This window comes from Phoca vitulina, unplaced genomic scaffold (assembly GCF_004348235.1).
Source record: "Phoca vitulina isolate PV1807 unplaced genomic scaffold, GSC_HSeal_1.0 scaffold32, whole genome shotgun sequence".
In the NCBI taxonomy this organism is placed as follows: Eukaryota; Metazoa; Chordata; class Mammalia; order Carnivora; family Phocidae; genus Phoca; species Phoca vitulina.
Genome location: NW_022589735.1, coordinates 15032316 through 15055924, shown reverse-complemented (window position 1 = coordinate 15055924; position 23609 = coordinate 15032316). Strand labels below are relative to the sequence as shown.

At 34.4% G+C, this 23609-nt stretch overlaps 1 protein-coding gene across 7 annotated transcripts in view; it reads left to right on the top strand.

The window, feature by feature from the left end:
• The window catches only part of CSNK1G3 (casein kinase 1 gamma 3), a 124601-nt gene that overhangs the window by 65288 nt on the left and 35704 nt on the right, over window positions 1-23609 (top strand). For 4 of the 7 annotated variants that reach the window (XR_004301935.1, XR_004301936.1, XM_032425473.1 and 1 more), the window contains 6 exons: window positions 1194-1428; window positions 16181-16266; window positions 16387-16471; window positions 18303-18451; window positions 19625-19720; window positions 23472-23567. Coding sequence is in view for 5 of the 7 variants with exons in the window: in XM_032425473.1 (XP_032281364.1) it covers window positions 1194-1428; window positions 16181-16266; window positions 16387-16471; window positions 18303-18451; window positions 19625-19720; window positions 23472-23567 (747 nt within the window). In the remaining 2 variants the exon portion in view is untranslated. The remainder of the gene's footprint in view (window positions 1-1193; window positions 1429-16180; window positions 16267-16386; window positions 16472-18302; window positions 18452-19624; window positions 19721-23471; window positions 23568-23609) is intronic. The other 3 variants (XM_032425475.1, XM_032425476.1, XM_032425477.1) reach the window with 3 other exon arrangements.

Sequence of the window (23609 nt, the reverse complement as noted above, 5' to 3'; positions counted from 1 at the left end):
ATTCTAATGGCCTAGAAAAAGAAGAAACAATGAGGGAGTCATAAAATATTTAAATTTCAGGAAACCAATGGGGAAACAACTTAGAGGATGATTTAAGGCAGTTTTGAAATCTCTGCCAATAGTATGTTGCAAAATCTTAAAGTTGTTTTTCTCCATTGACTCATTAATTCCACCTCTACAGATATATCCAGTGGAACTCTTCACATACACTTAAAGTTTTTTGTGCAAGGATGTTTATCATAACATGGGAAACAACCCAAATATAGAGAAATTACAGCATTAGTTGAGTAAATTATTGATAGCCATAAAATAATATGTAGCCATTAAAAAGTGTGTATTAAAAGAATGTCCTATAACCTGGAAAATGCTCAACATATATCATTAATGAAAAATATGGGTCATAGAAATACTGTATATTATGATCCAGAATTTGTTAACAAACGAAAATGGCCTAAGTGACTGTATGTGTACATTGTGTTGTCAACCATTATTATGGCTAAATGAAGCAATTTTGTTTTCTTGTTTGTAATGTCCTATGTTGTGATATTTTGTACAATGAACATTATTTGAGAATGTGTAAAAGAATTGGTGAAAATGTACTATATTAAAATTAAAATGGTCTTCCAAAATTTTCTGGTTTTAAGATCTTTTAAAATGTTTAATACCTAAGGAAAGATATAAGTAAGTTATAAAAAGGAAAAAGAAAGATATCCTGAAGGGTACTGTGTTGTTTTTATTTAACAGTTTAGACTGTAAGTTTCTTTAATATAACTGTAACAGTTGCTCGATGATTGAATTGATAAGGAACAAATGGTGACTTTATGAATATGTCTCAGTTCAAGACTTGGTATTAGTAAATAAAGCTTTTTGATTGTCTGAGGTGGCATCTGTAAGTGCTGTCTGCATCCGGCTCACTGGTATGAAAGGAATTCATGAAATTCAAATACTTTCTTTTATAAGTGACCATTACAGTGAAAGCAAAGACCTTTGGTCATAATTGGATATATTTTTGAGAAACTGTAGACTGATTATTATGTTACTTTTAAAGGGCTGAAACAGTTTCTAATTATTTTCTTCTTTATGTTGTTTATGAGAATTTTGTCGTGTCTCTATCGTGCTTTTTTATGCTAGTGACAGCCTAAAATAGAACTTTCTTTCTTTCTTTTCTTTTTTTATTTTTTTTGTGAATCAAGATCTCTCGCATGGAATATGTCCACTCAAAGAACTTGATATACAGAGATGTAAAGCCTGAGAACTTCTTAATAGGACGACCAGGAAACAAAACCCAGCAAGTTATTCATATTATAGATTTTGGTTTGGCAAAGGAATATATTGATCCGGAGACAAAGAAACACATACCATACAGAGAACACAAGAGCCTTACAGGAACAGCTAGATATATGAGCATAAACACACATTTAGGAAAAGGTATGTGTACCTTTCATAAGTACAGAAATTTGAATTCAGTAACTATGCTAACAGTGTGAGTTTTTATTTGTTATTATGGTTCAATTTTGGTTGGTTACAGTTGCTTCTGTTGTAATCTTTATTAATCACATCTAGCTAGAGTTTACTTTGATTTATATTTAATACAATTCTTTTAAAATAAGTTGCTCTAGAGTAAATGAATGACAGATATCCTCATATTCACTCTGTCCTTTGTTTTATATGACAACTTGAAATGTTCAACTTTGATACAGTTAGGCTGATACATATGATTTTAATTAAAAGATATGAGAGAATACTTAATTTTTTAACTGCATTTAGTGTGTGTGAAGATTTTTGAGACTGTGGCTTTTTGATACAGCCATTTTTTGACATGTACATTTAATGCTGGGAGTACATACATTAGTGGTTTTGTTTACTCTGTAGTAACTATATAATTTGGGGCAAATTATTTAACTTTTTTAAGGGGGTTCCTTATAAAATAATATCAACCTCACAGGGTTTCTTACAGCTTTTTTTTTTTTTCCCCTGTCCAGGATCCATTCTAGGAACATAGATTTCATTTATTTGTCACATCTCTTTAGTCTCTTTTTATCTGGAACACTCCTTTACCTTTCTTTTTTTTTTTGGGTCCTTTACCTTTCTTCATGGTTCATGACCTTTATATTTTTGTGGAGTACCTATGGGCTATTTTGTAGAATATCTTCAATTTGAGTCTGTCTCATAATTTCTTCATGATTATATTTGTGCATTTGTAGCACAAAATCACAAGTGATGTGTTGTCAGTGCATCATGTCAGGAGGCATAGGATGTCAATTGGTTGCATGTAGTTTTGATCCCTTGCTTAGTGTAGTGTCTGCTAAGTTCCTCCACCTACAAGTTTTCTATTTTCCCTTTGCAATTCAAGAATATTTTGTAAGTGGATTTGTGAGATTATGTGAATAAAAATATGTTGTTCCTCATCAAATTTTACCCACTAGATTTAGTTAGCATCCATTGATGATTTTCTAATTCATCATTCCTTGTGTATTTATTAATAATCTAATGTAAGCAAAAGCTTTTTCTTCTTTTCCCATTTATTGACTAAAGTCAGTTTGGACTCATGGATTCTTACTGAAAGTAGTATAGTTTATTACTGTCATTATTTATTTTGATACGTTGTCCTAGATTTGGCCATTGGTTCCTCCATCAAGCTGGCTACTCTGTCCTTTTGGCTTATTCTCATGATTCTTTGAGAACTTTACTTTCTGGAGCTACAAGTTGTTCCAGATTCATCTTGTAGTTTCTCTGCTCTAGCCCAGAAACAGACATTTCTCCGTTTCCCTGGGTCCTTTTATTGGATAATGTTATGTAGAAAGTAAGATTTGGGCACTGGGTGTACTCACTGCTACTGGTGTGTTACTGCTTCTAGGCCCCTTCTGCAGCAGAACTACGAAATGCATGTGTGTATGTGAATCACATGTCCACACATACATACACATGCAAACTGCATATGTACACATATATTAATACTATCCACTAAGAATCATGAGTTGATTATGATACTTTTAATTTCATTCTAAGACCACAAAGTAGTATCCCCGTTTCCATATGTGTAATTCCCTTCTCTTCTCTATTTATGTTTTTCTTTGCCAACAGTGAGAAATCTGGCTACCACTACTCTATTTACTCATTGTTAGAAGCCTAGGATCCTCAGAATGTCATTTCAGAATTGGTAACTAAGAGCAGTATGTAAAGCAAGCTTACTAGAATTGACAGTATTTATAATTCTTATTTTATTGAAAGGTTCATTTTTTAAAATGAAATAAAATTTACATTGAGTAAAGTTTACAACATTTGAGTATGTAATTTGTGATTTTTTGACATATGTACACATGTGGGTAGCCCACAACCCTGTCAAGATTTACATTATCATCCCCTAGACTTCATTCTTGCTTTCTCCCCACTTTCTCCAAAAGTAACCATTGATGTGATTTCTATCACCATAGATTAATTTTGCTGATTCTGTTACTTCATATAAATGGAATCATCTGGCTTCTTTTGCTCAGTATGAGATTATTGTTTGTTTTTCAAGAATCGGTAATTTGTTTTTGTTTTTGATTTTTTTTTTCTTTTTCTTTTTTAGAGAAGGGGGAGGGGTAGTGGGAGGAGGGGAGAGAGTGAGAGAATCTTAAGCAGGCTCCACACCCAGCACGGAGCCTGACGTGGGGCTTGATCTCATGACTCCGAGATTATGACCTGAGCTGAGATCATGACCTGAGCCGAGATCAAGAGTTGGACAGGACACTCAACTGACTGAGCCACCCAGGGGCCCCAGTAATTTGTTTCTTTTTGAGGCTCAGTAGTATTCCATTGCACAAATACACCACACAAGTTTTTATTTATTCTAATGTTGATGAACATTTTGATTATTAACAGTGTTTTACTATTAGGAATTTTTAAATCTTTCAGTGGGCATATGTTTTTAGTTCTTTTGGGTAAATACCTAAAATTGGAATTGCTGTTGGGTCATATGGTAGGTATTGTTTAACTTCATAGGAAACCGCCCATCAGTGCCCCAAAGCATTCTTAACCATTTTCTGTTTCCACCAGCAGTGAATGAGAGTTGTCTGTTTCACAGTCTTGACAACATTTGGAGTTGTCATTCTTTTTCATTCTAGCTGTTGTAGTAGATATGTAGTAGTTTCTCTTCTGAGCACTGTTACTTGTGCTTACTGACCATTTGTATATCTTTTATGACATGTGTGTCATTTAATTGTTGATTTGTAGAAATTCTTTATATATTCTGGATATAAATTCTTTCCCAAATATATGTACTGTGAATAGATTCTTCTAGTCTGTGGCTTACCTACTCATTTTCTTAGTGGTGTCAATAGATGTGCAAAAGTTGTAAATATTTGTGAAATCAGTTATTTATCAGTTTTTTTGTTTTATGATTACTACTTTTTGAAGCCTAAGAAATCTTTGTCCCCAGGAGATGAAAGACGTTTTATGTTTTCTTCTACCGTCTACAATTAATTTTTATATGGTGTGAATTAGGGATTGAGATTCTTTTTATGATACCATATTCTTTCCCATTGAGTTACCTCTTTGCTTTTCTAAAATAATCAGTTCTAGGTTATGTTTATAGTAGTTGATTCTTAAGTCTTAAACCATGGTCAGTTTTCATATCGGAGAAAGTCAAACTTTATTTTCTGCTTTTAGATTCCATCCCTGACATCTCACTCACAAGGAAGAATAGACAGAAATGTAAACCAGTCAGTACTTACCCATCATCACTGCTTAAGCGTACCTTGCAGCATAGTCACTTTTTGTTCAAGACCTTAGCAGTCATCTCACCCAGGCTTCAACTCCTGGTCATGGCTTCTTCTCTGACCATTCTTCCCAGACTTACCTGCTACATATGGCATGTCCGTGCTTCTTCCTCTCAGTCAGAACTAATAGCACTTGCTCACTAATAGCATTTTCCCTGACAGCTCCTGATAGTAGAGCCATGGTATTTTTTTCTCCTCAGCTGTCTGAAACACCTGAAAAATGTAAATCTGCCTTACTTTAAGAAAAGTAAGTTTCAAATATCTAAAATTAGTTGCATTCAGGTAGTGTTTGTGGGGGGAGTGCCTTTCAATAGCAAACTTTCATGATAGATTTAGAATTAGATTGAGTAGATACACAACTTTCAGAATTGTGTCTTCTGTTGAAATCAGGCATACCTGTATTTATATGAACAGTGTCTGTGAGACATTTTCATTTCATGGTAGTTGTTAACAGACTATTTCATAACAACTAACAAAGGTTCACCACCATTTTATTGTGAGACATGAAGTCACGACTTCCTTATGGCCCGATGTTTTTTTATCTGAACAATGGTAAATGTAACAGCATTCTATTTGTAGAAATGGCAAAGCGAATCTGATACGTTTGTCCTTGTTAGGAAAAGCCTTCAGAGCTTGGGAAATGGCATTTAACTGTTACAGTAATCTCTTTTTGCTCCTTTTTCAGGAAGAAAACAAACAAACAAAACATTTCTTTGGCAAGTATTGCAAAGAACAAAAGCTTTAATCCTTACTTTCTCCTATTTACAGAAGCCCTGCTTCTCAATTTTTATGTAGTACTTGGGAAGTAGATGGGCAGTATTAACAGAGAGAAAATTTGTTTCCCAGATTACATGATTTCCTGTTTTTTAAGAAATTAAGAGTAAGCTAAAGTCACATGAGTTTAAGTGGTGAAGAGTTTAAGCATTTTTATAAGTGAGGTGGCTGTGAACATGGGCTTATTAGTGATGTTTTGAGTTTAAAGCAGCTTTATGAGGAGTCAGGAACAGATAGAAAAGAAAAAGTAGTGAAAATGGGATCTTTTAGTGGTGATTTTATTTTGCGTATATATTTTTTCCTTTCCGCTTTGCCTGGACTTTGGTGATTACTCTTTTAAGAGGAATTAAAGCCTTCTTATTCATTCATTTACTCTTGTGCATTCAAGGACTTTCTACACACATGAGCATTTCAAAAGAGAATTTGGCCAGACAGACCTTTGTGCAGGTTTGTAAGTATTTTTCTTTTGTGGAGATTGTGCACTGTATTGGATTTAAAAAGGAAAAAGCTAGAAGAATAGTGTAAAATCACAGTGTGGATTTTAGCACCTTTATTCCTGTGGTATATATATATCTGTTGATGTTCACTGGACGATTAATGTTAAGGCAGATGTCGTGATTCATTTGTGTACCTCTTATAACTTCTTAAGTCACTGTTCAAAGTGAAATCTTAACTAAAGCTGTGTATGACGTGGATTTCTGTGGTCTGCTGTAGTGGAAGCCTTCTTTTATTATGTTGAAATATTATTTTAAACTGTATCTGCTTGAGTGTCCTATTTTTAATATCTTTTTCAAGACTTTTTTTTTTTTTTTTTGGGTCAACTGCTTTGAACCTCATTTTATAATCTTCCTTTGGATCACTTTTTTTTTCCTTTCATGAAAAAACTCTTCTTGTTGAAGTCATTTGAAATAAATACTCTGCATTTCTCTTTACTAAGGAGCATTAGAATTGTCTTTTTTTAAAATTAATATTGAGTATTCATGAACTAAGAGACTAGGATTTGAGGAATAAACTGCCAGTTGCTTTGTAAGTGTTAATAGAAATCTGTGTTGCATTGAAAAATAACATTTCAAGCCTCTAAGTGGTAAGCTTTCTGAATAGGGTGAAGGGATCATAGAATTTATGGTTTTACAAAAATGCCTTCTTTCTGTGCTGTGATTCGTATAATTTCTAAGTTAATTGCCCAAATTCCTGAGGACAGCTCTTAGACTCCCAAACAGCTTCTTAGCAGTTTAAAAACATGTATTTACATTTTATAATTACATTTTAACAGTTTAAAAATGAATTGCACAATTCCTCGCTTTCTTAAACAAAATATGATGAGCATAATTTACATTTTCTGCATGATTCAGCTTCGTAAGTTTTGTATGTTTACTATTATATAGTGATATCCTCAAGTTTAATTGGAGAATGTTAGGATGTATACCTTGATCTAAATAAGTTTAGAGAAAATGCATTTAAATAGTAGTGCTATTTTTAAATGTAATTTTTTAGAACAGTTTTTGATTCATAGCAAAATTAGGCCGAAGGTACAGAGATTTCCCTTATACTCCCTGCCCCCACACAGGCAGCACCACCCCCACTGTCAACATCCCTCACCAGAGTGGTACATTTGGTACAAGTGATGAATCTACACTGACACATCATTATCATCTAGAGTCTATAGTTTACTTTATGGTTTACTCTTGGTATTGCACATTCTATGGGTTTGGATACATTTATAATGACATGTATCAACCATTATAGTATTATACAGGAGAGTTTCACTTCCCTGGGCATCCTCTATGCCCCACCTGATCATCCCTCCCTTTCCACCTCTCTCCTTCCAAACTCCTGGCAACCACTGGTCTTTTTATTGTCTCCATAGTTTTGCCTTTTCCAAAAACCATATAGTTTGAAATAAACAATATGTAGCCTTTTCAGACTGGCTTCTTTTACTTGATTATATGCATTTAAGGTTTCTCCGTGTTTTTCCATGGCTTGATAGCTCATTTCTTTTTAGTGCTGAATAATATTCCATTGTCTGGATGTACCACAGTTTATTTACCCATTCACCTACTGAAGGGCATCTTGGTTGCCTCCAAGTTTTGGCAGTTATGAATAAGGCTGCTATAAACATCCACGTGCAGGTTTTTGTGGGATCTAAGTTTTCAACTCCTTTGGGTAAATACCAAGGACAATGCTGGATCATATGTTAAATGTATGTTGTAAGAAGCCCCTAAACTGTCTTCCAGAGTGGCTATACCATTTTGCATTCCCACCACCAAGGAATGAGAGCTCCTCTTGCTCCACATTCTTTTTTTTTTTTTTTTTTTTTTAAGATTATTTATTTATTTATTTATTTGACAGAGAGAGAGACACAGTGAGAGCAGGATCACAAGCAGGGGGAGAGTTAGAGGGAGAAACAGGCTTCCCGCAGAGCAGGGAGCCCGATGTGGGGCTCGATCCCAGGACCCTGGGATCATGACCTCAGCCGAAGGCAGACGCTTAACGACTGAGCCACCCAGGCGCCCCTTGCTCCACATTCTTGCCAGCACTAGGGATTGTTAACGTTTTAGATTTCCACCATCCCAATAGGTGTGTAGTTCTTTTAGGATTCCTGGAATGAATTCCTGTGTAGAGAAGGACTTTTCCCCTCCACAACACCAAGTACTTCTCAGACACAAGCAGTGTGTCTGAAAATTCAACTTAAATTCTGACACTCTCTGCCTGGAGATAGCATCAGATCCCAAGGTTAAGGATTCCATCCTACAAGACTGCTCTCCACCCCCTATTTCAGATAACACTTGCAAATTCTAGGCTGTTACCTGTGCTTCTAACTGATCATGTACAGATTAGAGGCTCCACCTACCTCCTCCTTAAGTTCAGTTTATTTGCTAAAGTGGTTTTGTAGACTCAGGGAAGCACTTACTTAGGTTTACGAGTTTATTACAGGACATGATGAAGGATACAAATCAACAGTCAGATGTAGGATGAGATCCCAAACAAAGGAACTTCTGTCCTTGTGCAGCTTGGGCCCTGGCTTGGTGATATATGCAAGTGTTCTGGTTCCCCAAGTGTGGAAGCTCTCCCAAAAGGGCCAAAAAGCTGTCCTCTTGGGTTTTATGGGGGCTTCATTACATACTCATGATTGATTAATGCATTGGCCATTGGCTAATTCAACCTCCAGCCTCTCTTCCCTTCCTGGAGGTTGTGGGATGGGACTGAAAGTTCCAACCCTCTAATCATATGGTTGGTCTCCCTGGCAACCAGCCCCTGACCTTGGGTGGGTTCAAGATTCACCTTCATTAGTAACAAGACACCCATTTCACCTTTATGGCTCTGACGTGTTTTTAAGAACTGTGGCTAAAGACTGAATATATCTTGAGAAATATATTCTGGTCATCTGACCAAATATATATTTCTTGTAAATCATTATGTCACAGTAGTGTTATCTCATTGTTGTTTTAATTTGTGTTTCCTGATGACATAGGATGTGTAGCATCTTTTCATATGCTTACTTGTCATTTATGTATCTTCTTTTGCGAGGTGTTTTTTAAGGTCTTTGGCCCATTTTTAATCAGGTTGTTTGTTTTATTATTGTTGATTTTAAGAGTTCTTTGTATATTTTGGATAATAGTTCTTTATGAGATGTGTCTTTTGCAAATATTTTCTCCCAGTCTGTGACTTACCTTTTTGTTCTCTTGACGGTGTCTTTAGCAGGGCACAAGTTTTAATTTTAATGAAGTCCAGCTCATCAGTTCTTTCTTTCAAAGGTCATGCCTGATGTGTTACATCTAAAAAGTCATCTCGAAACCCATGGTCATCTAGATTTTCTTCTATGTTATATTCCAGGATTTTTATAATTTTGCATTTGACAGGTATTTGATCCATTTTGGTTTATTTTTGTAAAGGGTGTAAGATCTGTGTCTAGATTCATTTTTATACATATTGATATCCAGTTGTTTGACTGCCGTTTGTTGAAAAAACTTAACTTTGCTCCATTGTATTGCTCGTTTGTCAAGGTGAATATATTTATGTGGGTCTATTTCTTGGCTTTCTATTCTGTTCATTGATTTGTCTGTTTTTTCACAAGTACTACAGTGTGTCAATTACTGTAGGTTTATAGTTAGTCTGAGAGTAGTTATTTTTTAATAGTTTTTTTTTGTATTTAAATGTCTCGTAGCGTACTGTTTGTTACCATGTGTAGTACTGTTGCTAGCAGGACTCTGCTGTTCTCTTCTTTTGATTTGCTTCTCTTGATAGCCAAATGTATTGGATTTTATCTAAATTAAGAGAACTGGATTTCAAGAGGACTTCTTTAGGAATCAGATGAATGCATGTGCTAGGTTCCATTGCTCAGAAAACTTTTTTTCTTTATGCATTCTTGTTATTGCTAGATTGGGTATCTGGATTGTTGAGTTGTTGCTGCACATTGTCTTGCATAATTGTGCTTTTTCTTTTCCTAAATAGGTTTGTATTTTTATTTAACAAAAACCATCTTAATTATGTAATTTTGAAAAATGTAAATGAGCTCAGTGAATCTTGAAGAAGAGTTTTTTTTTTGTTGGGTGTTGGGGAAAAATAATTGTCAACATTTTAGTAGGAAATATAAAATGAAATCTTTGCTTGTAGTAATTTTTATTTTTTTATTTTTTGGTTTATATATAAAGAATGATTTCAGGGAGGGGTTTTTTTTTGTTGGTTTTTTTGAGCTCTCTTGTCATGCCTATATTTAGTTTTAAGTAACATGTCTTTTGGACTCATTGTTTTTCATTTTTGTAGGAAAATGCAGTAATGAGCTTATTTTTTGCAAATACATATGTGTATATTAGAAAGTTTTCTGCTTCTCAGCGTTTGATTGATTTTTTTTTTTTGACAGGGCTAAATTTGAGTTAATGAGAAAGGGAATTTTTTTCTCTTTCTGAAAGTTGAATTGAAATTCAGTCAAAACAAACAGATCTAGCTGTGTGAGGAATAAAGTCAGTTTTAAAAAAGGGAAAATAATGTTGAGACAAGGAGTAGAAAAGCATTGCAGAAGGTGTACAATAAACATTTGATTAATTGGTTCTACTTTGCTTTTAGAAATGAAAAAGCGCATACATATATGGTTTAGACGTCTGCCTTTCTCTTTTAGGTGCATAGTTCTGGGCTAGTCTCTTAACCTTTCTGAGCCTTTGTTTTCTTATTTGGGTTTACCGTTGCTTTAAGTGTAGCTAGAATTTTAAATGATCATCAATATGACACACTGACCCATACTAGGCTCCTAATATGTGCTGGTTGTATGTATTTTATGTGATACATATACATTTTTTTTTTTTGATGTAGTGTTCCATGATTCATTGTTTGCGTATAACACCCAGTGCTCCATGCAGTATGTGCCCTCCTTAATAACCATCACCAGGCTGACCCATCCCCCCACCCCTGTCCCCTCTAGAACCCTCAGTTTGTTTCTCAGAGTCCATAGTCTCTCATGGTTCGTCTCCCCCTCCAATTTCCCCCCCTTCATTTTTCCCTTCTTACTATCTTCTTCTTCTTTTTTGTTTTTTAACATATAATATATTATTTGTTTCAGAGGTACAGGTCTGTGATTCATCAGTCTTACACAATTCACAGCACTCACCATAGCACATACCGTCCCCAATGTCCATCACCCAGCCACCCCATCCCTCCCACCTCCACCACTCCAGCAACCCTCAGTTTGTTTCCTGAGATTAAGAGTCTCTTATGGTTTGTCTCCCTCTCTGGTTTCATCTTGTTTCATTTTTTCCTCCCTTCCCCTATGATCCTCTGTCTTGTTTCTCAAATTCCTTTTATCAGTGAGACCATATGATACTTGTCTTTCTCTGATTGATTTATTTCGCTTAGCATAATACCCTCTAGTTCCATCCACGTCGTTGCAAATGGCAAGATTTTTTTTTTGATGGCTGCATAATATTACATTGTATATATACACCACATCTTCTTTATCCATTCATCTGTTGATGGACATCTAGGCTCTTTCCATAGTTTGGCTATTGTGGACATTGCTGCTATAAACATTGGGGTGCACGTACTCCTTTGGTGTGATACGTATATTCTTAAAAAGCAAAATTTTAATTGACTCTTTACATAACTTTTAAACTTATTGGAAAACCTGTTTAAAAGATTCTTTAATGATACCTATTGCAAAGTAAATCATCACTTTCTAATTTCTTAGTTGCTCATAGTAAGGGTTCCTATAATAAGGATTCTTGGCTTCCAGGGAAACATCCATTTTCAAACAGGTCTTTGTAGTTAAGTGTTTTATAAAATGTGAACAGGGTTTAATAAGGGCCAGATTACCTTTGGGAGATGCCCCCCCACCCCCACCCCATGAAACAGAGACCTGAGGAGGTATTCTTTAGTTACTGTATTTCAAAGATAAAGCCTTCCTCATGACTTCTGTTACTCACTACGTGGTGAAATTTACTTCCAGATTTATCAGTTGATGAAAGAACACAAAGAAAAGAATTATGAGGGTAAGGAACGTTTCAGACTGAGTTGCAGAAGTGGTTTATTTTACTAGCTTGTATTTATGACTTGAATTTTTAAATACTGTGTAGGTTTTGAGACTAATACTGCTTTCTGAGACAACCATCTAGGCAAGATTACCTTATCATCATGGCTTGTTGGCACTCTGGTAACTAAAGCCCCACACCTTGAATTTAGAGGGAAATTGCCTTTTATATTGTGTTCCTCTCCTTAACAAAGAATGCTACTTGGGAAGGGTCAGTATTAGCATATCGTTCAGTCTTTTAAATTTATCTCTACAATATTTCATATTTTTTGATGCTGCTAAAAATGGTATTGCTTTTTAAATTTGTTTTCCAGTTGTCGATTGCTTTCATAGAAGTACAATTGATTTTTATATATTGACCTTGTATCCTGTAACCTTGCAAAACTCATGTACTAGTTCTAATAGAGTTTTTTGGTAGATTACTTAGGATTTTTCACATATGTGATCATATGGTCTTGCAGAGAAAACTGGTTACACTTCTTTATTTCCAATCTGAATACCTTTTAAATCTTTTCTTTTTTTAAACTAACAAGGGCTTCCAGTACAACACTGAATAGATAATGTGAGAGTGAACATCCTTGTTTTGTTTCTGATTGTAGGGGTACCTTTCGCCATGTAAGAATTATGTTAGTCGTAGGTTTTTCATAGAAGTCCTTTGTCAGAATGAAGAAGTTTTTTTTTTCTATTGCTTATTTAACAAGTGTTTTTTTTATCATAAATGCATGTTATGTTTTATTAAGTACTTTTTCTGTATCTTTTGAGGTGATCATATGATATATATCTTTTATTAACATGGTGAATTACATCAATTCGTTTTTGAAAGTTAAACCAACCTTAAATTTATAGGATGAACTAGTCATCATGTATTAGCTTTTGAAGGATTTTGTGAGTGTTTTGATGAGAGACATTTCCTGTACTTCCCTTTGCTTGTAAAATGCCTTTGACTGGTAACATCATTAATGAAGAATTGGGAAAGATTCCCTTCTCTTCTGCTTCCTGAAAGAGTTTATGTAGAGCTAGTATTATTCCTTAACTGTTTAATAGAATTCACCAGTGATGCCATTTGGGCCTTTGGTTATATTTTGGGAAGATTTTATATTATAAAATAAATTTCTTTAATTGGAATAGAACTATTCGCATCTTTGTAATTTGTCTTTCAGGACATTTGCTTATTATTATTATTATTGGCCTAGACATAGATAAATGGGTCACATTACAGAGTCCTGAAGTGGACCCCTACACAGACGCTCAATTGGTTTTTGAGAAGTGTTCAAAATTTTAAATGTGTTTAAATTTTTCAATTTAAAAAAATGAGTAAAATATTTAAATAGACCCTTCACAATAAGATGTATGAATAAGCAATAACACAGTTGAAACAGTGTTCAGAAATATTAGTCACTGGTGAAATTCAAATTAAATCACAGTGAGCTAATACCTCACAGTCACTAGCAGGGCTGAAATATAAAAGAGTGACCATGCTAAATGTGGGATGGACACTACATCAACTGGAATTCTCATACGTTGCTGATGGAAATATAAAATGGCACAACCCCTTTGGAAAACAGTATAGAAGTGTCTTAAAAAGTAAAATTACTTTAGTGATTTTAAAAAAGTAAAATTACTGAGGCAGTAATCCTCCTCCTAAAAATTTACACAAGAGAAATGGAAACATACGTCCACGCACAGACTTGTACAAGAATGTTCGTAAAAGCTTTATTCACCATAGCCCCAAACTGGAAGTTACTCATGACCCATCAATTGGTGAATATATAAATATATTGTAGTATACTACTCAGCAATAAAAAGTAATGAACTACCAATGCACACAACAACATAAAAAGATTATGTTAAGTGAAAGAATTTAGACCCAAGGGTCCATACTATACTATGCTTTTCGTATGAAACGCTATAAAAAATCAGATTTAATGTAGCCTGACAGAAAGCAGATAAGTGGTTGTTTTGAGGCCAGGGGAGGGGAGAATAACAGGCAATGGGCATAAGGGAACTTTTTGGAGTGTTGGAAATAGTTGTTGATTGTGGTGGTACTTAGGTGTACATTGTTAAAATTTTTCAAACTGTACCCTTATAATGGGTGTATTTTATTATGTGTAAAGTACACTTCAATAAAAGGAGTTTCTTTTTTAGGGCTTTTCAACTCTGGCTGTATTTCAGAATCATCTGTTAAGCTTTTTTAAAATGCACATTCTTCTAGCTCATGTCATACCTAAGGAATCAGTCTCCAGCATTAGGCCTGCTCATTTGAGGCATTTAAAAGTTTCAGAGGTGATTCTGATTCTTAGTGGGACTTCAGAAATATTTTTTTTTCTTTGCATGACTCTTTATTCCTAAGGTTCCCAAGATCTAATAAAGTCAAATTGTATATATAAAATACATTACTCATTTTTCTCATGTTAATTCATATCCCCGCTTTTACTAATGGCTTTAAAAAGACCTTGAGGGGCGCCTGGGTGGCTCAGTTGTTAAGCATCTGCCTTTGGCTCAGGTCATGATCCCAGGGTTCTGGGATCGAGTCCTGCATGGGGCTCCTTGCTCAGCGGGGAGCCTGCTTCTCCCTCTCCCTCTGCTCCTGCTTGTGTCCCCTCTCTCGCTGTGTCTCTCTCTGTCAAATAAATAAAATCTTAAAAAAATAAAAAAAATAAAAAGACCTTGAGTCCATTTTATTTATTTTGAAAGTTTTCTATTTTAAATAGCATATGCTTACATTGTTATAATAGAAAATAGAAGCAAAAAAGAAAAAAATTTGCCATTATACTGCAGTTTGAGTATATGAAATGAGAAGGTGGAATGTCCTGTCTAATCCTCCAATCTCATAAACCTAATTCCTAACAAATCGATGCATTTTCTTCTGGATATCTTTGTTTGCTTGTAGGAAAGGGACACATATCTAGTATTATGTATTTTCAGATATTCATTTTTATATTTAAATAGTCTATGTTGAGTGCCTGCTCTGTGGCAGCCATAATACTTGGTCCTGGGGATAATGAGCCAAAGAGACATCTGCTGTCCTGTAATCTGCTGTCTGGTGGGAGGCTAGATAAAGACTAGATAATTACACTATATATCTATCTATCTATCTATCTATCTATCTATCTATCTATCTATATAATAGCAAGTGTTACAGGAGACAGTTGTGGAATGAGATTACATAGTAGAAATTAAAACCTTTTCTGTCCTGTTCATGCTAGTTGAGAGCCATGCTTTGAAAAGTTTGCTTTTTCAAAAGCATTCAGTACTGCTTAGGTAGTATGATGATAACTCATTTGGATAAAACATCTTACACATTTATAATTAAAATACTGTTTTTTCCTCTTATTGTTAGAGGTTTTGTATTTTAAAATAGTAAGAAATCTTAAGCATTTGACTTCAGTGACAAAAAAATTGAAAAAAATTTCACTTAGCAAATATAAGTACCTTTTCAAGTTTTCCTTTGTAATTGTCACTCACTTATGTGCTATACAACATTTTGTTACTAAAACAACAGTAACAATTTGAAAATGGCAGTTTGTTCTAGCAGCATGTTTTTGATGGTGGCAGAGGGGTTATTAATGTTGGGATGTGTCAAATACAAGTGTTTTTAAGAATATATTACACAAAATCCTAATTGCAGTTAATATTAATGGAGAGTGTATAGGATGGACGTTGTGTGCTCGTGTAAGTTCAAGAAATGCAGGGTTAAATGAAGTTAAACATTTTTATCTCGGGTTTTTCCTAAACCTTTAATATGTTACATCCTGGGTCTTTAAGATGGGGCTATAGTACACAGTGACTCTGTATTTGACCATGGAACCCTTTCTGACTTGCTTTATACTTCTATGGGTAGATATCTAAGGAGAGAAATGAGTGCCCAGTAGAATCTTAAAAAACAACAACAACAAACCCCCCCCCCCCCAAAAAAAACGGTAGTGGCATATTTTAAAGATGCACAATAATTTTAATGTTAAAAACATTGTTTAACTGGACCTGATTTGTTGCTTATAAGCGCTAGATATTTTATATTTATATACTGAATGTTGGGAATTAATTTATATGTAACAAAAGAATCAATTCTCCATTCTTGAATCCTTAACCGGGAGAGGAAAGTGAAATTGATGTTTCTCTTATGTTTCAGAACAAAGTAGAAGAGATGACTTAGAAGCTTTAGGTCATATGTTCATGTATTTTCTGAGAGGCAGTCTTCCTTGGCAAGGTTTAAAGGTAATTGTTTTTGTGTTTCCTTTTGAATTTTATAAATTGCTAGTATGTTAAGGTTCTGTCTTCCAAGTAGTTAATTTTAAAATCACCACCTTCTCAAGATTTTTTTCCTTTCTGTTTTAGGCTGACACATTAAAAGAGAGGTATCAGAAAATTGGAGATACAAAACGAGCCACACCAATAGAGGTGTTATGTGAAAATTTTCCAGGTAATGAATAACACCACAGTGGTACATGTGCTTATACACAGAAAACCAGAGCAGTTAACTTCCATTGCTCAAGTTTATGACTGTTTTTCATGCTTAAAAAAAATGAGTTCAAAGTATGATTTAAAAGATGTCAGTGTTTGGTGCATAGACCACAGGGACAATTTGTATATTTGCTCTGTTAAGATGGATTTAATATAAGAAAATCCCATTTTTTGATAGTGTTGACCAGTATCAGCTAAAATATCAGTGACATACTTTTAATAAGTTAAAATACTTGCTGAGAAATGCCAGCTATAAAGTTTTGGTGCACAGTGTCAGTCATTTGAGTCTCATTGTCAAGCTCAAAGGAGGTGTGTGATGTATGATTTAGTTTTCAAAATACATTAAGATCTTACAAACCTTAGTACTTTTTGGCTAATGTTACATTGGGGAGCTTTATAAAAATAGTTTTACTTCCATGTGAAGTTTTGGCAATTCAGATTAAGCCAACAAAAATTTACTTAAGATTCCTAAATCAATTAAGAAATAAGAATAATGTGTGCTAATGTTGTTAAGTAAAAAATGAACCAAACTGGAAGGTCCCAGACTGAGTTCATACCTCACTTCAATATTCGCCCGTCCTCCTGTCCATTGCTGGGCATCACTGCTGGGGTGTCAGCAAGCAGCATGATCTCAGGGAGCCCTTCCTCAAGTTTGCTTCTGTTATTCTTGGACAGCAGACTTTAATTACATATTTTTCGTCTTTGCTGTAACATCAGAACTGGAAGATTAAAAATATATTGGTTGACACTAACAGTGTAGGTGTAGGCAGACTGGCTGTGTGTTGTTATGAAGTGTGTACACATTTCTGCAGGATAAAATGGGGGTGTCAGAGTCACTTAACCAGGTAATTAGCTAGAACGTGGAATAGTGAGAGTCACCCTATGAGGAAGGTCACTGGGTGCCACTCTTATTGCCCGTTGGGCAGTGCATGATCCTGTTCTCACTGGCCACTGTCAGTGAATTGAATCAGAAAAACACGTGAGAGTAACCTTCCATCTCTCGCTACAGTGATTTCCTGTGCCCTGATGGTGAAACCCTGTTTTACGAATTGCTCACCATTTTACCTGTTGATTTTTATGGCTTTTTCTTTCTTTTCCTTTAGGAAAGTAGGATCTTTAAGAAAAATACTTGTCTCTAATACATTTGGGAATTACAGTGGCACAGAGAAATTTATATATTACTAAATAATTGTTGTATGACTGGAAATTCAAAGAAAAATTAAACTCTGCTGCTGTGTTTTATTTCTGAGATCTCTTAGCTTTATTTTGTTTGGTTAGAATTCTGCTCATGGCCCAAATTAGGAATTTGAATCCTCTGTTGGTCAGTTAGTGAATATGTCTGATGGTAAAAGAAATCCATCAAGCTAGTGCAGATGCTTTCATATATAAATCAATTCCCATTAGTATTTTAAATAAATTTTTAAGTTTATGAGCAGAGTATCATGCTTGTGTTTAAGTAACTATGCGTTATTAAGTTGCTAATTCAATCTTTAGTACTATCCAAGGTTTCTATTCAAAATAACAATGTAAAATAAAAATTTTAGCTTTTCCTAATGAAATGAAGCAAATGTATTTGTTAAATAAAACCTCTCATTTCTCCTTTGACCCTATTTTTTTCTTCCCTTCTCCTTTTTAATTTCTTTGTGATTAAATTCCTAAAGTTTTAAATTGCAGAATTTTATTGCTTTTGCATATTTTTATAACACTGTGTTTTTAGACATTTAAATAATTTTATTATTAATGAGTATTATATAGAGACATATAATCATTCTATTTTTATTCCTTTCTAGAAGAAATGGCAACATATCTTCGTTATGTAAGAAGGCTAGATTTTTTTGAAAAACCAGACTATGACTACCTAAGAAAGCTTTTTACTGATTTGTTTGATCGAAAAGGATATATGTTTGATTATGAGTATGACTGGATTGGTAAACAGTTGGTGAGTACTCTGTGCTATATAATGAAAGATTATTTGTAGTACTTTTTTCCCCATAGTACAGCTTCTTCAGTGAAAAGAGTTGAATACAAATGATTTTTTTAAAGGATTCATTTTATTGCATCTTCCTGGGCATTTTAGGCAGCATAATACTAAAATTATTCTTTGAATTTTATAAAAACCCCACATTTGGACCCCCTGCTTTTTGAAGTAATGAGTTATTTTCAACTTTTCATTCCTGATTTATTTCTTATTGTCAAATATAATTATTTTTTTGTATAATATCCTGTTACTTTAAAAGATCAGTTAGTCTTGTGTTTTATTTCAGTCATTTCTCAAAACATTTGTAAAATAAAATTATAGGTTTTAATTATACTAGCAGTTTTAGGTTATGTCTTGAATAGACTGGTACTTAAAAATTGGAGCATGTTTTGGGTTTTTAAAACTCTTCTAAGTTTTTGTAACTTAAAAAAATTAGTCTTGACTATAACTGTAGGATTGGTGCTCATCATTTAAAGGGACACGTTATGAAATTCTTTGAAGAGACAACTTTTAAAATATTTATTCTCACTATTTTTTTTTAATAAGTTAGAATGTCTTACAAAACTTTCTTTAATTGTGGCTTGCTATTGGCGAATTTTTGTCCATATTTGGAACTACCAAACTCTCAGATTCATGTATTTTTGAACAACTGACTTATTTAAATGTTTAATCTATATTTTTCTTAGATCCAAAGTGAATTGACTTTATAAGTCTCTCCTGAGTCAAAATATTGACAATAAGCCATTTTATTAGCTTATTTTAAAAATAATTTCCTTATTTTCTTAAAATGATTTATTGTGTTTATACATTAGCTTTGAAAATGAGAGACATAAATAAATACACTTTCATTTTTCTGATATGAAAGAGTAACCTGAAAGTAAAGATTGCATTAGAAAGTCTTTTATTGATATAAAAGTGAATACTTGATAGTCTTTAAACATTTTTGAAAATAATGTAAAAAAGTAGCTATGTTCTCTTAACTTATTTTTAGTGACATATTTCAAGAATGATAATCATTTTGTAAGGCTTTACTTTAAGTGTCTTTTATTATTTCCTTGATTCCATGAAGCAGCTAAGTAATTTTGAATACGACTTCTGAAATAGAATGTATTGATGCTAATTCTTGTACCGTAGCCTACTCCGGTGGGTGCAGTTCAGCAAGATCCTGCTCTGTCATCAAACAGAGAAGCACATCAACACAGAGATAAGATGCAACAATCCAAAAACCAGGTTTGCTGCCCTTTCAGATATGAAATGTCTTGATTTGCTTCTGTATTACTTTCTGACAGTTTAAAAATAAATTTGTTTTTTTACCATGCCCAGATGATAGGTTTACAGGTGTGCCTATGTGTATGTGTGTGTGGGAGCACATATCTACACATGTAGATAGATACTGAAGGATTGAAATACATTTTTTTTTTATAGATAAAACAGATGATATACACATGCTTATCAAGGGTCGAGAATGCATAGATTTGCAACAAATAAACCATTTCCCCCTCATGTTCACTCTTTACTAGTTTAAAAATCACATGAAAATGTTTAATGATAAATTTCTAATTAGTGGTATAAATTAGTATAAACTTTGCGCAGTATTTGATACTCGTAGAGTTGCAAGTGTTTGGAGATATTGTTGGAATAAATTATAATAGCAGTTGATCTTTCTAACTGCAGTCTAATTTAGCTCAATAAATTATTTGCTGAGTTTTGCTTTGAAAGCTACTATTCTGCATGTTGCAGAAATGCACAAGTAAGGAAAACAACATAACCTATAAGAAATTATTTTGTAATGAGTGGCTAAGAGCTCACTCAGTCTCTGGAATCAGACACACCTGGATATGACTTGATCTTGGACAAATTACTCTTATTTTTCAAAGCCTTGGTTCTCTCATCTGCGAAACAGAAATAATGCTTGTTAATTCCTATAAGCATTCAGTAAATCTCAACTCTCATGGCTGGTGTTATTGTTATCATGATTATTACAATAAACTCACAAGTAACTATATTACCAAACAGTGTAACCTCTATGATATGAAGTATTAATAAAGTGCCATGGAAGATCATTGGAATATGGGGGATCTGTAAAGATTTTATGCAGAAGGTGGCTTTTGAGTTGAGCCTGAAGAATGAATGGAATTTTTTAAAGGCAGATGAAAGAATAAGGGCATTTTGGGGAGGGTGAACAGTGTAAAATAGGAAGCAGAAGTTTAAAAATGTAGTTTGAGGAATAGTGAACATTTCAGTTTGCTTTGAGCAGAGAGTAGGTTCTATGCAGAGAGTAGGCATAGCAGATAAATAGGGAAGAATTTGTATTTCCTGGGTAAGGTAATTGAAAGCTGTTGAAATTTTTGAGTGATGTTCTTGCTTTTCTCTTTTTTGTAAAAAGAAGCTTGATTTAATCTATCTTTGACATAAAACATTTTGCTAATTGGAAGTTAAATAGCATCTTTAGAATTTTCAGTTATAACCCTTTCTGGGGAAGGATAATGTGCTATCCTTTCTTACTCTTATATCTTTTATCCCATCAGAGTTCCAGTGAGTTAAACAAGGGATGAAAATCAAAGGAAAGAACACAACACAATAAAAATCATAGCAAAATAAAATGCTCCATTTAGGGGATATTGAACAATAGTAGGCTTTAAAGTACAGCCAATTAAGACAGAGTAGTTCTAGAATTTTGCCTTAGAAAAATTGGGACAATAAAGGATCTTAAATATAAATTTCCTCAGATATAAATTAGTACTAGTTGGTAGTTTGAATACTACGGTAAGATGCTGAATATAGAAAGAAATGGCTCTAAAGTGAAGACTTGGAGTTTGTGTTTTATACATCAGAATTAATTTCTCAATTGGATGAAGATCAATAATTCATGTTCTCTGGAAATGTCCTCTTGAGCTGTTAGGTATTGTAATGAGTGAAACTCTTCTTTAAATGTTGAATTCAATTATAATTCAAATGTCTTCAAGTTTAACTTTCTGTGTGTTTCAGACTTGTCTTCCTAGCTAGATTGTGAGCTCACTGAAGGTGGGAACCATGTTTTATTTGTGTAGTCCTTGTTGCACTAAATGTAGGGAGTCGATTTTTGCTTTTCGTTTTGTGTTTTTTCAGGAAACCCTTTAGGGTAGCTTATGTATTAAATTTGAAACCTGGGTATGCAGACTGTCACCATAATAGAAAAGTTGTGTATCTCAAAAACTTTTCCTAAACATCAGTGAAGCAGTAAACATTTCAGGTGTATGAGAAACTCAAAATTGACAGTCGCAAAAGAAGAACATTTAGTTAACTGACTAAAATGTTGCAGTGTCCCCCGGTAAGCAGTTTTACCCTAGAGTTGGTTGTTGAAGTTCAGAATCCCGTGACATCTCAGGGAAGGTGTTAGATGCCTGTCACGATTGGTTCTGAGGAGAGGCTGGGGAGTTACCTTCTTAAAGAGGTCCATGACCCTTACATGTTACCTGTCGCCCTAGGCAGTATTTAGGTGTTTGTCTCCATTTTAGCACCATTTTCATTCTTTCATCTTCTTTAGATTTAATCTCCTCTAATTTATCTTAGTTTAAGCTACACACCTGCTAAATTCTGGTCATGAACACGGAGGGTTTAATGAAAAGACCTAGAGCTGTCTGTAATTGCCTTGATGATAGACTTCATGACGCCTCATACTTCTTACGTAATTTTGCATTGTACGCTTTAATTTGGGAAGCTTAGTGCCAGAACATTTATTCATTGTGCCTGTTTGGACTTAACATTTCTTCTCCCCTAGGCCTACTCCGGCCACTGATGAGCTCAGGCTCCCGATGGCCCAATATACTTGGCACTTTGTGGCAAGTTTTTTCTTTTTTGGCGAGTTTTTCTTGACTTAGGTTGAAAAAGAAAGAAAGTAAAGAGCACCGAAGACTTTAAATACATGTCACTGTGTTAAGGAGCTGGTTAGTACGACTGGCAGGGCAGCTGGCTCTTGAGTTTGAATCCCTGCCGTACTCTTGCAGTGTCTCTGACCTTGGTCAGGTATTTAGTCTCAAGCCTCTTCATCACTGAAGTGAGGATGATACTGTCTATCTCAAAATGGGATAGCGCATGCAAAGCAGCTGGTGCAGAACCAAACATGTAAAACAATCTTGAATATTGCATTCCTTCTTTTTATTAATGCTGTCCACATTTTCCTGAAACCTAAAAACTGACCCCTATTAAGCAGCTACTCCTAATTCTGCAGTAGATTATTATTAGTTTGTGGTTATTGCCATGCCAATTTGCCAAGTCCTGTAAAAGCATCAAGAATTATCAGCCTATCATGGGAATGGGTTCCTTAATTTGAACCAGATAAAAGGAGATCAGGGAAGCAAAGGGATTCATATAAAGTAGGATTGTCACTTAATAAAAAAAAAAAATTGCTTGTCATATCCTCATAGTGTTCTTCTGTATAACACTTGTCACTTTTTAAAGGACTTTCTGTTTTCTCATATTAACCTCACAGTCAGAAACATGGTACTTAAGCAAGAGAGAAAAGTTTTCTAGGATCTAAGTACAGCTGTTTAAAGACTATTTTTTTTAAACCTTGCTAGAAGTAGTTCCTCATCAGAAAACCAAGGGGGACCTCTACTGTAAGAAAATATAGTGGATGGCATTTTAGTACTTTGGGGATTTATTTGGAATTCTTCCCTGGGCACATCATTTTTACTTCCCTTGTTCTTTGTTAACTTCATTTATAAAATTGGAGGGTGGAGCGTATGATATCTATAGCCCTTTCACTTCTAAATTCTATGGTTCTGTTTTATTTTTGTGGTTGATCATTACCTAATGGTAGCCATGTGACGAAAACCTCTCCACATCCAGTATGCAAAGATAACTGCATCTGTGATTCAGAATAGCAAGGGTATTTTAAATTTCCTTTTATACGTTTGTTTTCTATATTATAAGGATGAGATGTTTAACATATTGGGTTTTTCTTCTTCCATGCATGCCACATGCATTAAATAAATGGCAGTCGGCAGACCACAGGGCAGCTTGGGACTCCCAGCAGGCAAATCCCCACCATTTGAGAGCTCACCTTGCAGCAGACAGACATGGTGGCTCGGTACAGGTATTTTCTGATTTTTGCATGAGTGATTATTTCCCAAATTTA